Below are 20851 nucleotides of genomic sequence, written 5' to 3'. Positions count from 1 at the left end.
AACATTTATCTCTGAACATACATTTATGTTACTGATGTAACAACTGGCTTCCAAACAGCTTATGCTATTGCTAATGCTCAGAAAGAAGATCATGCTTTCTTCACACCTGTGTGAACTTTTACAGTATGCAGACATAGCTGGAATTAAATTGAGATGTGGTACAGTAAGATGAGTACAGACAGTGGTTTAAACTTCGTAATTTTTTTAAAACTACCATATAAAATCATCACTATTCACCTGCTATAAACTGAATTTATTGAGCTAAATCATTATCACAACCAATACTTTTGCTGATAAAAATATTATAACCTTCACTGACAGTCACCACAGTTACTGCTGAAAATTGCACGAAGGCAGGAATCCCCAACAGGAAAGCACACATGAAAGTGTCATCCTTTACTGTGCATGTCTAAGGTTAAGGAGATTTGATATTGAAAATCCACTTCAGAATTGGATTAACCATGCAGAACAAACCCCACAGCCTGTCTTGGGATTTTTTGGCTCAGTGAAATCAGCAGGATGCTGTAAAGACTCTCTAGTCTTAAGAACTTCTCCCTGAGAGGTCCATGCAACACCAGATCGAAGCAGCTTCCTGCCAATCAGTTAATTTGCAGAGTAAAGCAACAAGTTCTTTGTTTTGCAGTGCTGAGAGATGTGACAGTCTCTCCACTAAGCACTAACCTTTAGTGTTTGCCTCAACTATATGACATCCAGCAAAGCAGGCCACAAGTCCATGGTGCCTTGGGATGAGGCAACCCACGAGGTGGGCATTGGAGACATACCACCCTTACATCAATTGTCACTGTGCCAAATGACAAATTCCTCCTCTTCTGATTCCATACTAAACCATAAATAGGACTCTCAAAAGAGGCACCTGAATCTGCCCTGCAGATGTATCTCTCCCAACAAGGATTTGCCAGTCCAGTGTCCTATCAAATGAACAACAAAGGACCTCAGAGAAAACTAAAAAGATGCTATCTAAGTAAATACAATTTGGCTACGTAGTGTAATATTAATATATTCCAACAAAATTTTACACCAAATAAATTTTTATCACCTTACTCCAGCTTCTGGAATTTTTCTATTTGTGGCTGTGATTCTATCTGCTAGCTAGGGAGGTGACTTGTTTCAGCATGGAAAAACTTTACATATTTGAACTTTTCTCTTAAATTATTTGTTGCCATTTCAATAGTAGGATCATCATAAAAGTATTAAGCAGACATACAACAAATTGAGAGTATGCATAACTGATTCCAACTTCTGCACCAACTGGAATTTCTGAGACAACTATAAAAGCTGTTTTGCTGCTGCTTCATAGGAAAGAGTCACATATTTTAAAGACAAGTTTGCCAACTTAAAAAATAAACAATATGGCATCTTCCAAGTACCGATGTATACGGATAAGCTAGTATGGTTTGTGGTTTTTGCATTTTACAGTTTAATGTTTCCATGTTTTACATTGAAAACTCCACAGACAGCTGCACCATCTAATTCACATGGTAACAAATCAGCGATGAGCATCCCCTGGTCCCACATGTTTCTGCATCCCACCATAAAGACTCACTCTTTAAAGGAAAATAACCCAAAAAATTTAGAGCAGGGTAACGCAAAAACTGTAATCACAATTATCCGTTTAATATTGTTTTCTTTTCCTCTCAGCTGCCCTGTGTTTGCATGACCTGGGTGAAGAACATTCCTGATTCCCTTTCCTCCTTGCTCCTCCCATTAACTATTTGACCACAGAGATCTACCAAGCATCTCAAACTAAGAGCCACTTCTAAGATCTCTGTATACAAAGAGACAACCCCACCTCTCAGGCATGAAGGAGAAGAAGGAGCAACAGCCATTAGCACATCTTTTCCTCAACCCATGCATGAGGGACGTATGGGAGCGCATTAAGCAAGGGAAGCCAGATACCAAGCCTCTCTCCCACTCCTATTCCACTCCCTCCATGCTGCGAAGTCAAAGCTGCAGTGAGTGAGAACGGCCATTTCCTACACCTTTCTCTCTGCTCAGAAATTTTGCCACAATTTCACCTTTTGGATAAGCAGAGCAAGACCAAGGAACAGCTTTCAGATGAGAAGAAACGATTTCCACCTTTTTCCCACCCCAGTGCCGCCAGTGTTTTATCCACTGTCAGAAAGCCTAGAACTTCTTCAGCTTGGAGGCAGCTTCCATTTCAGATTGACTTGAATCTGTCCTGCCTGCAAAAGGCCGTGTCGGCTCTGAGCACCCCAGACCACAGGAGGAGGGCACCCCTCTCTCCTGCCCCTTGCAGACCTGGAGGGGAGCCACCCCTGCTGTCCTGCTGCAACCCTGCCCAGGAAGGGGAGGGCACTTCTCTCTGGGTTGTTTGATTAAAATACCAAGGTTATGCAACTGCAGATGACGGACACAAGAGAGGAAGTCTCCATCAGATACAGAACAAAAGCAGGACTCCCTATAAACAACACAGGGGAAGTAGCCAAAATGTGCCCGTTCCAGCCAGAGCACCCACTGGCATTATGGAGTTACAGAGCAGGGGAGATCTTTGCCTCAATTTCCCTTACAATCTTCACACTGCTGCTATTGCCAATTTACACACCACAGAGGAAATGACAACATTTTCATTATTTCTTTGAATTTACAGCTGATTTAGCTCACCTTTCTTGCTAGCGCCTATTAACAGTAGGAACTGCAATTTCGTTCTTGTTTATTGGATTACAGATAACAAAGAATTTAGGAGAAGGAGCAGGGAACCCTACAGAGGTGAATTCAGTTGCTCTAAACGATGCTACCTTAATGCAGATTAATGCTAAACCACTGATTTACTACTAAGCCAATTAGCTTAGATTGATCTGAACATTGACAACCACTTGCCAGAATTCTGAAACAGGAGCCAAGGGCTATGAAGCTGTTAATTGTTCTAATATTTTAAGTAAAAATGTGGCAGTGACTAAATTACAGTAGAGATATTGAAAATGGGCTGAACTGATCCTAACTGATCCTAACTGATCCTACCCAATCTTCATTTTACATTTCATTAAAAACCAAAAAATCAAGCTAACTGTTCATACTTTGAGAACCAAAGATTATTACAAGCTAACACAGATGAAGTTTCAGCTATATTTCTTACTCAACACAAAACCACTACTCAGTATCTTCCACAAGGATACTTCTCTCTGCTTCTCAGGACAATACAAAAAACATCTCCATTTGAGAATCCCTTACTCAGCTGAAGATTGTCTAAATCCCTCAATTATCACCACTCTTCTAGATTGAGCAAACCTAATTCCATTAATCTTTTCTCATAAAGCTTTTTTCCTAATACCATTCCCACTGCCTTCTACTAATTTCCCTCATGATTTATCAGTATTTTTCAAAAATACAATGTCCAAAGCTAGAGACAATATCCAGCAGAGTTCTCCTCAGTAACAGGAACAGAGAAAAATTATCCAGATGCTGTATGTATCTCCTGCTAACATATCCCAAAAAAAGAATGGCAGCAGTATTATACAATCTATATTTACATTATAGTAAGTATCATTATTCTCCATGTGCTTTTCAGGATCAGTGTGTATTAGTTCCCACTTCTTATCTGTGCAAGTCCAGACTTCACACTTCTAGACTCTGAAATTCAACTGCATAATTTCAAATCATATAGCTGACTTACCAGGACTATACTGATTTAAGACATTGTCCTGCAGAAGAATGAAATAATGCTTCTAAACTTGGATTTTCACAAATTTTAGAAGTATGTTCCCTATTAAATCTTTAAAAAATATATATAGGGACTGAGGCCAGCAGAGATTGCTCACTTGAAGGAATCAATTTGAAAAGCTATCAGAAGGAAGATTTACCTTATCTGAAGGACAGGAGCAGTCTGATCAGCACCTCTCAGCATCTAAGGAGTACCACCTACTACAATCCAAAGAGAACCTGGATTTTTCTCTCTATCACCACTTGTCACATTTGAGATTGCTTAGCTTTGGACACTTGATAAGTTTACACAGCACCATTAAAATCCTATGGCTGTAAGCCACATCAAGCATCCATTCTGTGAGGAACTACTACAAACACCATTAGCAGGTAAGACCCAAGATTAAAATAGGCATTATTTTTTTTTTCCATTTTTCCTTCTTTCTGTCCAAGTAACAGCAGGGATTGGTGTTAAAGAAACTGCAGCCTTCAGGGTGATCTTGGGCACTCCTGGATAGTAAGAATGGAAAATGGCAATGGGATACAAAGAGGTTGTTTCCCTAACTGGAAGCTCTACCTTTCTTGCCACAGCACAGCAAGAAAACCTTACTAATGCAAGGAAGCTGATGTGTGGGAACTTAGATGTAAAACAGTGGGCAAAAGTTCAACTGTTTTATGCTGCAGCTAGTATTTTACAACTGGACCTTTCATTTCAAATCTGCAAAGCCCATTCCTCTCGAGAAGACTCTACCTCTGTGTCTTCCCTCACATCACCATGTTGATCTCTTGGACTCCTCTCTGCAAACATACACACAAAAAAATCAGACCTTTTTTTCCTCAGAACTCCACTTCTCACAGAATAAAATTGAAAAGACTCTTTCAGTTGGAAGGAACCTACAATTAATTATCTAATTCAGCTGCCTGACCAATTCAGGGCTGACCAAGTTATTAAGGGCACTGTCCATGTCTCAAACACTGACAGGCTTTGGGGATCAACCACCTCCCTAGGAAGCCTGTTCCAGTGTTTGACCACACTGTCAGTGAAGAAATTCTTCCTAATGTCCAGTCTAAAACTTCCCTAGCACAGCTTGGAACCATTTCCATGCATTCTGTTGAGCCCCATACAAATGGCCTCAGCCCGTCGATCCAGCCTGTCCAGATCCCTCTGCAGAGCCTTCCTGCCCTCCAGCAGATCAACACTCCCACCCAACTGGGTGTTGTCAGTAAACTGATTGAGGGTGCACTCAATCCTCTCATCCAGATCATTGGTAAAGTTATTAAACAGGATTGGGCCCAGTACTGAGCCCTTGGCAGCACCACTGGTGACCGGGCTCCAGCTGGACTCAAGTCCATTCACCACTGCTGGTTAGTCTCAGCTACCCAGCCAGTTCTTTTACCCAGTTAAGAGTAAATAAGATCTTGGTGCTTCATAAATTTTCCTCCACCAGTCTGATTTACTTTCTGTCTCATCACTAGACTGTTTTTATGCTCTCAGCATTTCCCCCCATGCCTTTCTCATCCTCTTAGATTGCTTCTGCCTTTCTTTACATCCAGCTGATGCAACAGAAGCAGCCACTCTCACAAGTGATGCTTTAAATAAATATGGTTACATAAAGAGTTACTAACCTCATACAAGAGGTCACTTAGGTAATGTAGAGCGTCATCTCCTTTCCCTCAGGTGTGCCACTGTCACAGCCAAAGAGTGACCACTTTGCTAGGTTGCATAAGGTGTCATTGGTACAAGTCACAGGTGACAGTATCTTATACAAGAAGCAACATCACACAGTTCCAAGACTGTTTTCTCTTCAAAATTCCAGTGCTCTTTCGCCAGCAACTTTCGAGTTTTGCTAGTCCTGAATATCAGACATTTTTCCACAGAACCCTTTATATCAGGGCTGGCCTGAGAGAATCAAAGCCCTGTGCTGAACCAGGCCACTTAGGCTAAGACAGATTTTGTTGCAGCAAACCATGTGACTGGCATTCTCTCCCAAGGAAGGACCCTTACCTCCCCCCCTAGACACAGAAGGAAAGGTGGCTCATCATTCTTTGGCCAAATGAACTCGAGAGAAATGTAGAATGAAGGTCCTTTCAGAGATTCAAGGCCACTTTTGAACTCCTTTTTTTTAAAAGTTTTCTTCAGCTTTTAGGGTGCTTTTAACTGTCAGTATGATGCCACCATTTAACTTTGTGAGACAAGTTTAACCTCCCACGTTCCCATTATTAAAGGGATGGAATTTCAGGATGCAAGTGCTAAGTAAAAGCAAGTCATGGGTTAAATGGATGATACTCCAAAGGATCACCTCCTGAATATTAAATAGCTCTGTACCTGTTGATAATTCTTGACCTAAATACGGGCCTTTCCTAATGTTTATGATTCCACTTATGATTAGCAAGGAAAATAATTACTGAGTCTCCAAATGCTTTGAACAGTGTCATTTCTAATCTTTGTTTGCAAAGCCAAATAGAAACAGCAAACTGTCCTTCAGCAGGGTTTATTAGCTGCTAAATCTTGTAGTACTTGAGGGACCATAATCCCCAAGCAGCACATGGCCTAAGAGACAGACTTACGTGTTTTGCATCTTAAAGTCACATACAGATTTACTCCCAGGCTGTTTTCAAAAGGCATTCCACTCCTTTTATTCTAAGTGGGTGTGATTCTGAGCCCAATTGTTGCAATTTAAGTAAAGCTGAGGCACCAGACACCTTGCAACCTTTCAGTTTGTATTATACATGGCACTGGAAAGCAGGACCACAATTCCCATCCTATTGAATAGTAGCACCCATACTGTAGGATGAAGGGAAAAAATCCATAGTGGTTATTTGCATTATCTATTGCAGCATAATGCTAAACAGAACCTGTCTCACTATCTTTGTGATTGCTTACACATGACTGAAGAGGTGCAAAATTGCAGATTTCCAGATTGATTTAAGCCCCATACAAATTAGAAGGCAGCTCCCAGCCTGCTATGATGGCAAGAATTTCATTGCAGTCCTGCATGGATTGATCATATAGCTGGTCACTGTTCACCCAAATAATTTTCAATTCTAAATTGTGATTTATAAAAATGCCTAATTGTATGTAGATTTTTTTCTCCAGAATACCAATGTGAAACACTGCAGGGGATGGCAAGGCAGAATGATATTTGCTTTTTCCATTTCACAGCTATATTACACATTTGCCCCATGTTTTAGCATCGCTTTCATTAAAATGTTACTTTTAAAATAAGTGATTACTCAGAGGCAGTAACTATCTGCAACAGCATGTGGGTTTGGGACAGTTCTCTTACAAGGTGACGTTCATTAGGTAAGAGAGTTGACTAGCAAAAAGCTATTTGCACAGAAGAAGAAGTGTTATATACCAAAGCAGATCTTTGAAAAATACTTGCCTACCAAATACAATCACTCAGTACTAACATTTTGAGGAGCTGGACAGAGTGACAAGCATATATCAGCTTTCTTCATCTGCTTAGTACAGACAAAATTCCAACACATAAGCACTTCAGGTTATCAAAACTGAGGTCCATAAAGCAAGTCCTAGAAGATAAAATCTTTAAAATTTGTCTGAAAGAGATTAACATTCATTGCCAATTTCTCGTTCACAGACAGGAGTTTCCAGAAAACTTTTTTTAAAAAAAATTTTAATGGACTGTAATAAATCAGTGTAACAAGCTGGTGAATTCCAGATATAAGTTCTCCCACCACTGATAGCTCTATTAAGGAATAAACTAAGGTTCAATATTAATTAAAACACAAACCAAGTTTTAGAAACTACTGGGAGGTACAAAGAGCATCGCTATGACTCCGTGCATATAACCACATTATGCTACATATTGAATGCAGTTTTATTTCCCAATTTTTCAAGCGTTATGGTAGAATTAGCAAAATAAATGGAAAGGATAATCAAAGGCATGGACTGGCTCCTGCACAAAGAGAATCTAAATAAGTTATGACTTCTTATCCAGAAAAAGGAGGCACCTGGATAAAAGATACAACAGAAGCCTAATAAATTCACAAATGACAAGGACGTGAACATAGAAAGATTTTTAATCACTTCTTCCAATCCAAGAATGAGGCAGCTTCAAATAATACTCCTTGGCAATAGGATGAAAACAAACAGAAGGGGACACAGTTTCATGTAACCCATTGGAAAGCTCTGAACACACTACTTACAGGACGCTGTGCTTTCAAAAGGTACTTTTCCAGCTTGATTACTTCTGAAGATTAAGGTCCCCTTTGTCCCAGAATGGACATATAGAGAGAGCTGGACCTATATCCACCAACTACTTTCAGATTCTAACTTGGCTTTTTATTCTTCTTTCCCTCCTCTCTGTCAGTGATAAAGTATTTCTCCACACTTGAACACACTTTCTGTCATACAGCATCTTGCCGCTACACAAAACAAGGTATCTGTAAAGCAGTTTAGCCTATTCACCAATCAAAAATCAAGATCTGATGGCAGTCTCACTTACCCAGATGCTCAGGAGTGTCAAATAACTGCTCACACAAGTAGTAGTCATCTGGATTCAAGTAGGGCAGTTGCTTCAGCAAGCTTTGCTTGGGAATGAGATACAAGACATCTGCAATATCTCCATCCTCAATTACTGACATCCTTCTGACTGAATTTCGAAATTTCACTTTTTCCAGCACCAGTTCTTCACCTGAGCCACACAGCTTCCCAAAGCTGTTTAAGATGGGGAAAGATGGCATTTCTATTCAGAAGAAGCTAAGGAGAGCAACCTGTAGGGCACGCAGTCAGTCTACTAGTCACGGCACACTGCCCTTTCCAATCCTTCTCTTTTTCTCTTATCCAGCAAAGGAGATTAAGGAAGATATATTTTTAGCGATTATCTTCAAGAGATTAGAACAGTATGCTTGATCAGGTGATTGCCATCTAAAACTATTGTAATCAGTGGAAACTCATCCCTGGGAATGCAAAAATCAGAAACAAAACCATAAAGTATCTGAAAATCAGATTAATATTCAGGACAAGAGAAAGAATGTAACTGAATTACATAAGACGATTAGTTTAACATCAAAAAACAGTGCTGTGTCAAAAATATTATAGAAAAGTCATCATCATCATCATAAGCTACAAAGGCACATCTGTGCATTTAATCTAGCATGGCCCTCTTCCATGCCAGGTCTGTCCACGTGCTACGGTGAAAAGGCTGTAGCAAAGGTAGAGCACATTGGTCCTCCTTTTTCAGGAATGTACAAGCACTGGCCAGCACTACTTCATAAGCAGATTTCTTTGGAAAAATCCTTTCTGCAGTTTTCACTGCCTATTGCAAACAAAAGCACTTAAGCTTTCCCCTAACCATTAAAGATTGGTTCACTTCTGCTCTTCCTCTCCACCTTCCTGTGTAGCTGACAGCAGAGGCTTTGCAGATACTGTGCCAACCCCTCCTGCTTCACTTACAAGAAGTATTTACATTAATCCAATTCCAGTGACTTGCTAATCTAATCATCTAATGAATATTTCTCCCTGGGTAAAGGCAGAGTTAATCATCAACAGGGCACTGGAAAGTCACAGGAAATTCCAAAGTGAAAGATATAAAAAAACCCCAAACTAACAAGATTCATCATCTGTAAGAGCAAGTTACAGGTAGACCCCAGACCTGGACATGCTCAGAGGCAACTTCAGACTCTCCACTCAGTGAAACTCACAGAGACAACTGTGCAACCAGTGTCTGGCCCAGGCTTTCAACTCCCCGTAACAGAAGTTAGCTACAGCTGCAAAATGACCTGGTGTAATCATTGCACTGCTTCCAGGAAGGCTTTTTTCTAAATTAGAAGGTGAAAAAGGTGAAAAAAACTCTATAGGTTTACTGAGCACAGTGAGAAACTGTCGCTTAATGCTTCCCTCAAAACTCAGAGCTCAAGTACTAACTCCAGATGGGGATAGGCTTTGAAGAGAAGACTGCTTTATTTACTGTTTCAAAGAGAAAATACCATTGCATAAATCCAGACTTTGATCATCTATTTTTACACATCTTCTATGAGGTCAATTACTTCATATTTTTCAAGTAGTATGACTTTTGTATCATCTTGAAAACAAGTGTGCAGTCAAAGTTCCCCTTAAACAGCCACATTCCTGGATTTTCTAATCAATAGAGGACACAGTAGGACAAGCTAGAATAAATCTGTACTAATTTTAATGGGGTGATGCTAATGTATATTTGAGAAGAGCTGGCTCAATAAATATAGCAACTCCAGTTCTGCCTTAGAGTATCTTGTATCAGATCAGGGATCTCAGCAAATGCCATGTTTTAAGCATTCCTCCTAGGATTTGAAGCTTTGCAGCAATTTTTCAATCTCTCCCAGATTTCTCAACCTACTGACCTGCACAGCACAGCCCCTCAGTGGAAGAGACAGCTCTGAAATTTCAAAAGCTTCTACCACTGAGGGTGGATCCCCATTCAGTGCTTGAAGCAGAGGGATGACTCACAGGAGACACTGGATGAGTCAACACAAGTATCTCTCAGGCTAAGAATGGCACTTGTTACTGGATAATTGGTGAAGGATGTTGACATCTGACAACAGCAGTGCCAACCATCCAGCCCCAGGGGCACAGTCAAGGTGGACTTCGCCCTTTGAGGAAGGCGAGGCAAATGCACACATTGCCCAGGCATTAACTCTGCTGCAGAAGTTAATCCTCAGAGAGCAGAAAATGAGCCCTGCAGAAACTGTTCCAACTGTGGCAACATTTGGTAAAGCTTGGCTGCCTAACACCCAGAAGAAAAGTCTGTCCTTCACTGGAGTTTGAACACTGGTTTAAGGCTGACTCCCCATTTTCTGCTGTGTCCGTGCTGATTCCAACCTCCAGCTCTGTTCACCAAGACAATCATTACACCAGCACTTGAAGTAAGAACGAAACCAGTATGACCTGTATATCTACTACAGAAGCACTCAGCCTGTGCCCTCTGTAGAAGAGTCTGATGTTACATCAAACAGTACAGTACAATCCAGTGTCCTTCCAGCACCAAAACACATGGGACCGGTGGGGGACGATGAACCAGGATTTAATGACCCTACCATGTCACAGCAGAAGCATCCTGCTTAATTAAAAATAAGATCCTCCTTCCCCTGAGACAGACTTTTTTAATGCTGCCCCTTTCCAGCCCTGGCTATTGCTGTCACTGTCTGAGAACTGCACCTTCAAAGACCACATGCCAGCTGCTGCTTAATAACACAAACCAATATGATTTTTGGATAGTTTTTTTTTTTTTTAAGTACACTGTTTGTCTTCAAAAGCCTCAATCCTGTCAATATATAAGATAAGGGGACGAGCAGTAGAAACAAGCAAAACAAGTCCAGGAAGCATCACAGTGGCTTCCCGACTCAGATAAAGGACTGTTTGGAGCACATCCTTGTGTCCAAGGCGAAGGACAAGGCCTGAGACAGCCTTGAACAACACATTGTTACTAAACACCGGGATTTAGCCTCAGTCTGAATCAAAAAGACAATGGCAATCTCCTACCACTTAAGTCAAGCTCTCAATTAAGTGGAAAAGATTGATTTCTGATGTTCTTGCTGAAGAGAAAAGAAAAAGGCACGAATCACAGGGGCACAACTCTGTCCTTATGTTTCATGAAAGAAAGTCTCAGGAATCCAGGGCGCTTAGCTCAGAACCAGCGTTGAGGAAACATTCTCAGGATCTGCCAAGTAGCAAAACCTGTTTAAATCACTGCCAATTCAAAGCCGTGTCTAATCCAAGTAGTCAGTGCTGGGATCTCGAGCCTTCACAGAGCACAGTGTGAGGTATGGGCACCTTCCAGGCTGACAGTTTTCACAGGGGGCTGGCTGGATAGGAGACAGGAATTACGCAGAATAACTACTTTAAATATTTTATCTCATTCCCAACTTTATAAATATTTTATTTATAAGTATTTCCAGCCATCTCAAGACCATTTCCTATTCAATCCCCTCTGAATTCACCACACCAACTGGCTGCCTGGATGATAAAAATACATGCATGTTTCATATGCAACCAGGAATAGAAGCTTCTCTACTAATGCTCCGAGAACACAAGTAACAAAAAAATTGGACTGCAATCCACAAATAAATTACAAAACAGAATAGCAAGCAGTGAATAATAGTAAAAACCAGACACCAAGGGCTAAATACATAGAAGAGGAAATATCCCTCTGTGTTTCAGAGAAACACTGAGGATTAGACTTGCCCTTCAGCAGAAATGTGTAGTGCACTAATGCTGTCTTAATTGTTTCTGCCATCAGAGTTAAACTTCTTGCAAATGCATTTCAGTGTGACTTTAGTCTTACATGGAAAGCAACAAAAAGCCCAATCAGAAACCCAAGAAACTGAAGTCAGTCACACTAGTTCAGCAAAACCTAGCTGCAAAAAAATAATCAAAACAAAAATACAGGAAACAAGGTAAAACAAAATGAAATTTTTCTTTTCCCTCACCATACCACTTCAGAAGATAATACATCTATTGCACAGGTAGACAGCCCCAAATAATGTTTCACACATCTGTCCAAGGCAACAGGATTATCAGGATTACCTTCTCCATGTAAGAATTCTCAAAGATATTGAGAGTAAGGAGAGAAGAAAAAGGGCCTTAATCTAAATGAAAAAGGAGCAAGCACTCTATCTTCTTTTACCATGAAACATAGTTATCTAAGCAATAAAACAACTAAACCAGCAAATGATAGAAGAAAAAAAAAATCCAACATTCAAGTTCACACACACAAAAAAAGAAGCAAAACTTTACTTGTGGTAAAATTACTCCACACATGCAGCTTTTTCACTTTTGACACCCACTACTTACTTACTCAAAACTGCAGGCTGATGTACAAACACTCAGTTATTTACTGTAAACTTGAGGAAACACTTCATCCCTATAATGAAGTCCAAAAAAATCCACATGTACATCTTAATTTCCTTACCTAAATGTCCAAAACAGGCAGTCATCTTCTGGGCATACTGACACAAGGCCTTCACCCCATAGGGCTCCTCACTCAGGACCTGCTCACTCATGGCTTCAGCAGGAGCTGCCTTTCTCTGCAAAGTCAACCAACTACTGCTTGTTTAAGACTGATAAGACGACAGATCTTCCTCTTCCAATTTATCTCCATTAATAATTCAGGTACTACATAAAATTTGCTGAGCTTTAAAAACCGGTAGTGCAAAGCTATTTTGTGGCTTTTGAAGTAATCATGTTTTAGTCCTTAAAAAGTCTCTCAGCTATTATATTCCAATAGTTTACAGAAAGTATTTTCAAATTGAAACAAAATCCATTCCCTTGCTGCACAAGAGGAAATTTTGTGGGGATTATGCTCAGGTCAGTGAGACATTTAAATACTCCCCTAGCTCAAAGCCAGAAAGAGAATTACCACTACTACTAAAATGTGTTATTATGTAATGTTCAGGGTTTTCACCAATGACATGGACAGTGGGATCAAGTGCACCCAGTGAAGGTGGTGAAACACAGGTTGTCCAGAGAGGTGGTGGATGCCCCATCCCTGGAAACACTCAAGGCCAGGTCGGACGGGGCTCTGAGCAACCTGATCTTGTGGAAGATGTCCCTGTTCATTGCAGAAGGGTTTGACTAGAGGGCCTTTAAAGGTTCCTTCCAACCCAAACCACGCTATGATTCCATGATACTCCTGCAAGTGGACACGTCCACTGCTATGAGAACACCACTAGTTCATCACATACTACCATGCCCCACTTCTCAATGCTATACATTTTCTGGGGACTGAAAACCCCAAAAGAGCCCAGCTACAAACACCACGGTGTTTTCTGGTAACTTCCAGCACGGAACATTTCAGAAGAACTAAGGCACCACAGCCAGGAGCAACAGGAAGAAGGTATTTTCTCAGCACTCTCACTGGAGCATGAGGCCCATCTAATCTCGTCGTTACCCTGGCTGAGAAGAAAACACACAAGAGCTGACTCAGCAGTCCTGCTGGCACACAGCTGCAGTGGCCACACATACCTGTCTCTGTTCTGTTCATCTAAGAAAATCCACTACAAATCACACCGATGTCAATGACATCTACTTAGCTAAATATTGCAGAGTGGCTTTGGCTGTAGTCTCTTGCCTCAGGTGGTGAGGACCAGTGAAGAATAGGGGTTCCTCACAAGCAAATATGCTTCGTTGTTTTCTGTCCATTCACTTAATAGTTGCTGCTTCCTCACTGAGACCATACCCACTCATGAAAAAACATTTAGTAGAGCTCATATAGGTACTGCTGATGGCCATCTAAAGCACTGGTACAGCAGTGGTACTGCTGCACTTCAAAGAGACCTGTGTTAGTACATCTAGATGCAAATTTTATTCACAACAGATTGAAGAACCTAGTTACTAATATTTATTATTACTTCCTAGATATTCATATTTCATATTACTAGATACTAATATTTAATATTACTTCAACATTTTACTGTCTAGAAAAGCATAAGATACAGTTAAAAAACAGCTATGGGACTTTGGTATCTTTTATTGAGATAAAGGCTATGAAGAACTCGCAGAGATAGGAATTAGGTCTCTACCAAGTTAGTTTACTGGTTTAAAGCCACACAAGGTTCTCTAAGGCAAGCTGTACTACTGCCTATGGCAGGAGGAACAGAAAGACCACAAAGCCACAAGGCTTCTCTGTGCTGGCAAAAACCAAAAAGAGTGACTAACTGAAAAGAGCTAACTTAGGTTAAAGTGGTATCAGAGGTAAAAGGATTTGTGTTATAACTCAGCTGAGCAACACAATTAAGCATGAGTGTCCCATACAGGCCTCTTATCTCATGCCATGTGACATTTTTTTTTCCTCTGCTATTATAACTGACCTTTAAGTAATCATTAGCCAAACTCCATCAAACGCCTCTTTCTGCAGCACACACATGCAAATTGAAGCACTGCTACAAAGTCTGTCCAGTCCATGAAGTCTGTGAATATCTGTGTAAAAGGACAGTATCAAGTTCAAGTCTGAATAGGGTGTAGCTACGTTTGTATCCTCATACAGAGTCAAACTTCTTTGAAAAACCACCTGGGGATCTCTGGAGGTGGCACACTGAAAATCAGACCTGTTTTATACATCAACAGCAAGATCTGCATGCACAAGCCATTCTGTTAAACTAACTTGGAAATAAGAAAGCAAATGTTATTTTATGTATTGCTTTCTTGGTATTCATTCCAAAACATACATGAAACATCACTTTGCCCTTTATTCTCCTGTTACCATTTGTAACCGAGAAAAAACGCAAGAGAAAACACAACTGCATTTCTATCTCAGACTTAACTAAGACCACACTGTGACAATTTCCTTTCCCAACTGATGACATTTGCAAAATCTTTCAGCTGAATTAAAGCATTGTGCTCAGCTTCCTGTTATCAACTATGTATGATAACTTCCATGGCACATGAGCTTTTGGTAACAAAAGCTCAGCTTTGCGGTGCATTGTAACGCTGGACAGGCAGCATAACAAACTCTTGGGAATGCTTTTCCCTTTGCTGTATGCTCAGAAACTGAATCTGACTCACTTCCCCAATCCCCAACAACCACCAAGTTTATCCTTCAGTGAAGCAGTGAGCAGAAAGATTAAACAAACAAAAAAATCTAAACAATATGCTTGAGATTACATCTAATGATCATTTTCTTGGACAAAGGAGAGCAAAACCAGCCATCTACCTCCACGTGGAATTATTAGCTGGGCTGAAAAAGTACAAAGAAAAAGAGTACATAGAAAAATCAATCACCAAATGAAATATTTGAATGACGTTAGGGAAAAAAAGCCCTAATAATGTCAGCTAGTGAAGTACTGTCTACTACCTCTGGAAGCCTTAACGTGGGATTTGGGAAATATGCTGTCTCTGCACTCCCACAGACTTGCTGTTCATCCCTGAGCCATTCCCTTAATCTCTTCCATTGTATTTCCCCCTATCACTTTCCCCCTCACAAGGGATTTGTAACAATAGGTACATTAAAGACTGAAGTTTTCAGATTCTGTGATAATGGAAACTATAGAAGTACCACAGAGAATAACACTAGGGACTAACTGGTCAGCATTAAAAAAAGAGGTCATGTAAAGCATAGCTGAGTGCTTCTCCTTGATCTTCATTACCTTCCAACTTCATTACCATATTTTTCAATGCTTTTTCAATAGATAGCATCCCTTATTTAACACTAAAAGTGCTTATTTTTCATGGAAAATCACGTTACTAAAAAAGGCAAAGAGTTAATTCTGTACATCTTCTCCGATCTGAAAATTCCACTTTTAGTTATTCTCCCCCAAATAAGCAAAATCACTGTTACTGTGGTTGCTGTGAATAGAAGAGTTATCAGGTTATGACAAACGGCCTGATTCAACCAAAGGATATTTACCTTACTTTATCCATTCCAGTGTTTATTTCAGAATAGTCATGGAAAAAAATATCTCTGTTCACATCTATTTTCAGACATAAAATAACAGTGTATGCATTAATGGATCTGTCTATTGCATTATTAGAAGATGAGGTGGCTCAGCATTTTATTTCCTGGCAGTACAAGGCTAATCTATTGATCTACAATGTCAAGAACACTGCACTATGGATTCTTACAGCAAACCCAATCCTTTTAACTTACACGTAGAAAAAAAACAAGAGCAATTTCTGACAACTGATGCAATTTCATAAGCAAGATATAGTGAAAGCTATATGAAATATAAATCCAAAACTGCTGCACCCCCAAGACTCTGTATGATTGAACAACTGACTCAACAACACAATCCAAGTGCTTGCCTATCCTAAAGTTTACAAATAATCCCATGACTTCTGTGGGGCTGACCTCTATGCTTGAAGTCAAAGAGGTGCCTCAGCCACTCTAGGGAACAATTAGCCAAAAGGATCCTGGCAGAAGCTGGCAGTCCTTCAGATCTTCAGTAGGAAGCTTTTTTCCTACTCCTCAGCAATGTTTAGGTGTCTTTTATTTAAAAAGAGCAAAGATTTTCAAGATAAATGCAGTTCCTTTAATCATACTCTTTTCTTTACTTTTCCTTTCTTGAACTTTGACATTTTTCTTCCAGCTGAGTGAAGAAATCCCTTGTAACATCCTCTTTACAATGTAGACTTCACAGTAAGTGAGAGAGAAATATGTTGGGAAGCAAAGAGATCAAAGTTGAAACCTCGGTGTTCTTTCAGTCCTCAGTTTATTTCCTGTACCTTTGTAAAGAGTGACGTGTTACAAGCATGACATCAAAGAAAGCACCACTCCTCTTGTTATGTATTGAAATAAACTGGATATCATTATACTCTCTTCTGAAATGTCACATAATTACAGAAACATACATTGTAACTTTACTCAAATGCTGAACAAAGAATTACACCAGAAGAAAGTCTTCTCTAGATCACTGCAGGGCTCCCTGAACATCTTAGTTTAACATTACCCCTTGTCTCCTAACACTGCATCTTCTGCTGTAGATGTAGCATCAGCACATGTGATCGTAAGAATTGAGTATTTCTCTTGCTGCATCCAACTCCCAAATTCCCCAACATCATAGCCATTCTCAGAGCATGGCATAACTGCAAAAGGATAACTCCTGCAGTCACACTGCCCTGTTCTAGCATCAGTGAAGCTCTAAAAGAGGTTCCTTCTTTGTACTATAAAGACTAATTTAAGCCCCTATCAGACGCCAGTAGAAACTGTTTGTCAATGTCCATCACAACTAAGAATAGGAGGTTACCTTTCTATATAGTGGAAAGTATGGCACTGCTACAGGATGCCAGAAATGACATCAGATCAGTTAATCCACTGCCAACATTCCTCATAAAAGCAGCTTCAAATATGCTGTGTTGGCTAACCTTTGTTTTCTAATTAAATAAATCCTACTGCACTGTTGAACCCTTCCTCTTGTGGTCAGCACTATCTTCTGGTTAAATCAGCTGCACACACACACAAGTGATCAAGAGCCCTGTTAAAAACCAAGAAACTGTCAGTTAAGCAAAATTATCACTCTGTGAGCAGCTCACTTCTCACACAGGGATCACATTCTGTACAGGCAAAACTGAGGCAAGGACACATCTGAAAATGCATTGATGGTGCAGACAAAACACTTGGAATTTGTTTCCATTTATTAATGGCAGGATATTACATATAGCATATGCCAACTAGTATTTGATAGAGAAGTTTTAATCCCCTTGGGTATTTCATAGCTGCACAAACAGTTTGCTTGTATTTTACTGCCAGTTTAGTGGAATCTCCTCAAACAAGAGCTGTAATCCGGCACCATCAGGAAAAGCATCAGTCAGAGAAACACGGCAAACTTCCAGAGCTGACAGTACACTGAAAAGGTGAAACACGCCCTTGATTTGACAACAGGTACAGCTGGGTTTGTTCTTTACCGGTGCCCCTCCACTCAGGACAAGCTGTTTAGGATACTTCCCTGATGTACCACGTTGTGAAGCTGTGCCTATCAAATCCTTTGAGAGTTATTCAAAGATAGCATTAAATCAAGAGTCTTGATCTTGCAGTGGAAGTGGAGGCCACTCACAGTCTAGCAAGCTACAATTTTGAAAGAGGAAGTAGGAAATAAGGTCTTACAATAGCGGGAAAAATCATTCCAGTGGTATCATAAACTACTGGAATGGTGAATGAGTCAAAAGAAGCACCTACAAAGAATTTAAGACCACTATTTTGACTGCTTGACTGATATTTACCATATTGTATTTGCAGCAATGATCTACAGCAGTATTTCTTCAGCACTAATTTCTTGATCTTATCCTTCTATTTCATGACCAAATGCCATAAATTAAGGTGGGGTTTTTTTAAGGTCTTACGTGTCATGGGCTACTAAGAAAAGTCATTTTTCCAGCAGCTGAACTTTAAACACAAGTGTGGGATTTAAATTAATTTTAAATTAACTAGAGCATAATGTAAAGTCAAGATGGCCCTGGCCATCTCTGAGGATCTTCTGCTGCATTTTTAGCCATCAACACGGAGACTCTGTAATTCCTGGTATTAAAAATACATTAAATACTGCATCTAGACAGTTACTTCATGAGATCCCTGATTCTTCAGTTTCTGTAGAATGTAAACAACTATTAATAGTACATACTAGGAGGATGGTTGGTTTGGGTTTTTTAAGTGTAAACACTCCCTCAGCCTAGAGCAAAACTTAAGTTTCCTTTTATTTGTGTTGACGTTACCACTGTGGTATTTGTTTAATACACAGATTTACCACTGACACAAATCAATGACCAAAAAAAAAAATCCCTTTTCCATGCAGCTCAGCTTCAAAATCCCTTCTGGTATTAACACTCTCTAGGCATCTTCAATTTTTTTGGTCAGAGTTTTGCCTTGATTTGATTGAGAAATAGTTCTGCAATTAAGAATAGCTAAGCAACAATAAAAATAATTAAAAGAAACTAGGCAAGCCAGCCAACGCGTCAGGCTGTGTGAATAAAAACTGATTGATGAACTTCTTCAAGCAGCACTAAGCAAAATTTTCAGATGAATCAGTTAAAACAGGTGCTGATCACAACAGCGTTTATCAGTGGAAAACCTTATGTTATAAACATATGTTGTGCATATTTTTAGACTGAAACTAGCTGGCAGCTCCCAGTTATTTCCATTTTAACTATGAATGAATTAGAAGATAATGCATCATTTTGTAGTGGTTTTCTGATTGAGTTTTCCCCCCAACATTTATGCTTTCTGTGAAATCCAGATCCTCACAGTCCTGTTCCTGGAGTCAATTAATTGATTCTGAATAAGGAAAAAATTTCAGTTCTCCTGCTGCTTACTGGGTTATCATCAGAATGAGGTCAAGCCTTCCACCTCAAAATAGACAGCTGACAAAGAGAATGAGGGGATCATTTTTCTAGAATGAGAAAAGCCAGCATGTGAAACTGATTAAAAATGGAAGTCAAACTAAACAACCTGTTTTCATTACCCACTTTAATAAAATGACAAACAATTATCTCTCTGTATATTAGATTTCAAGACAGCTTGACTCCCCTACTAACGCTAGGGAAGGGAAAGTGCAAACACCTACAGAGCAGCAGGGAGAAGAATCAATTGTCTCCCCTGTGCTTTCTCAGTGTGGCAATCAGAGTTGATCTACTAGGAGCCAGCAGGGAGAAGAGATTTCCATCCCCATCCAGGAGATCACCAGCACCAACCAAAGCAGGCAGAGGTACAAGCAAGGCTTCCCCAGTTCTCAGTGTATCTGGTCAGGAATGGAGAACGAGAGATTCAGTGTAACCTCACTCTAATTAATCCCCACAGGACGAGGGGATCAAATATTCATTTGATTACATTCACATAATGATGTGGTGGTTTCCCACACCACAGCAGTATCATAGAATCAGAGAAACACAGAATCATTTAGGTTGGAAAGGACCTCCAGGATCATGGAGTCCAACTGTTAACTCAGCACTAACCATGTCCCCAAGTGCCGCCTATATGAATATATAGAAACAACAGATTTTAACCAAATGCTCAATGCTAACCAAATGCATACTCTGCTGGGATTAATTTATATGAATATAATAAAGAAAAAATATTTTAAAAATATTTTTTAGATTTTAAAAACAAAGTAAGAAAGAAATAAGGCAGGAAAAAAGAATTTTGCACACTTGATTCAGCACCCATTGAGAGAAAGAACAGAAATAAAACTGCTATATCTAAATCAACATTAGGTTAAGTGTTTGGCCTATGAAGACTAACTAGTAATGGGAAAAAAACATAATTTTTTGTTGTTATAAAAAGTTGGTAGAAAACTTGGGTTGTATTTTTCTGTTGTTTTGTTGGGTTTTATTTAAGGTAAAGTGATGCTTTTCATAGATAGGTGTACACAATTCTTCAATATGTCTATCTGTACATTTTTTCATCTCCAGACCCATAAAGGTAGATGATATCTGTTTTTAAGAGACAAGTATTGGATTAAACAATACAAAGAAGAAAACAGGACTTTAGTTCTTCCACTTCTAACCCCTGAAATCAAATGGGCACCCCAAGGGTTTATTTATCTGTCCAAGCATAACAGAGAAAGCAACTACCCACACTTGAGTTACCAGGAAAGCTAAATATATTTTTTATATTTATGCCACCCTCCCCCACCTTTATTTAAGACTGTGGTATAAAAAAAGAGGAATGTTCACTAAGCAAACTAAGAGTTGCATGCCTCTTGGATGCAAAGAGCATTCACTTTGTATCACTCACCAGCAAAACTGTGCTGA

At 39.7% G+C, this 20851-nt stretch overlaps 1 protein-coding gene across 17 annotated transcripts in view; it reads right to left on the bottom strand.

Annotated features, from left to right (window-relative positions):
- Positions 1-20851, bottom strand: part of ABLIM1 (actin binding LIM protein 1) — a 193540-nt gene that overhangs the window by 122568 nt on the left and 50121 nt on the right. For 4 of the 17 annotated variants that reach the window (XM_019292443.3, XM_019292476.3, XM_019292430.3 and 1 more), the window contains exon 1: positions 8148-8440. The exons of 2 other annotated variants lie outside the window; for them this stretch is intronic. In XM_019292443.3, coding sequence (XP_019147988.1) covers positions 8148-8385 — 238 coding nt within the window. In that variant the 5' untranslated portion in view covers positions 8386-8440. Of the gene's footprint in view, positions 1-8147; positions 8441-20851 lie in introns of those variants that run through there. 11 more of the 17 variants (XM_019292421.3, XM_019292432.3, XM_019292450.3 and 8 more) reach the window with 3 other exon arrangements.

Source organism: Corvus cornix, chromosome 6, assembly GCF_000738735.6.
Source record: "Corvus cornix cornix isolate S_Up_H32 chromosome 6, ASM73873v5, whole genome shotgun sequence".
NCBI classification, from domain to species: Eukaryota; Metazoa; Chordata; class Aves; order Passeriformes; family Corvidae; genus Corvus; species Corvus cornix.
The sequence above is the reverse complement of the archived record's forward strand: the minus strand, read 5'-3'. Positions and strand labels throughout refer to the sequence as shown.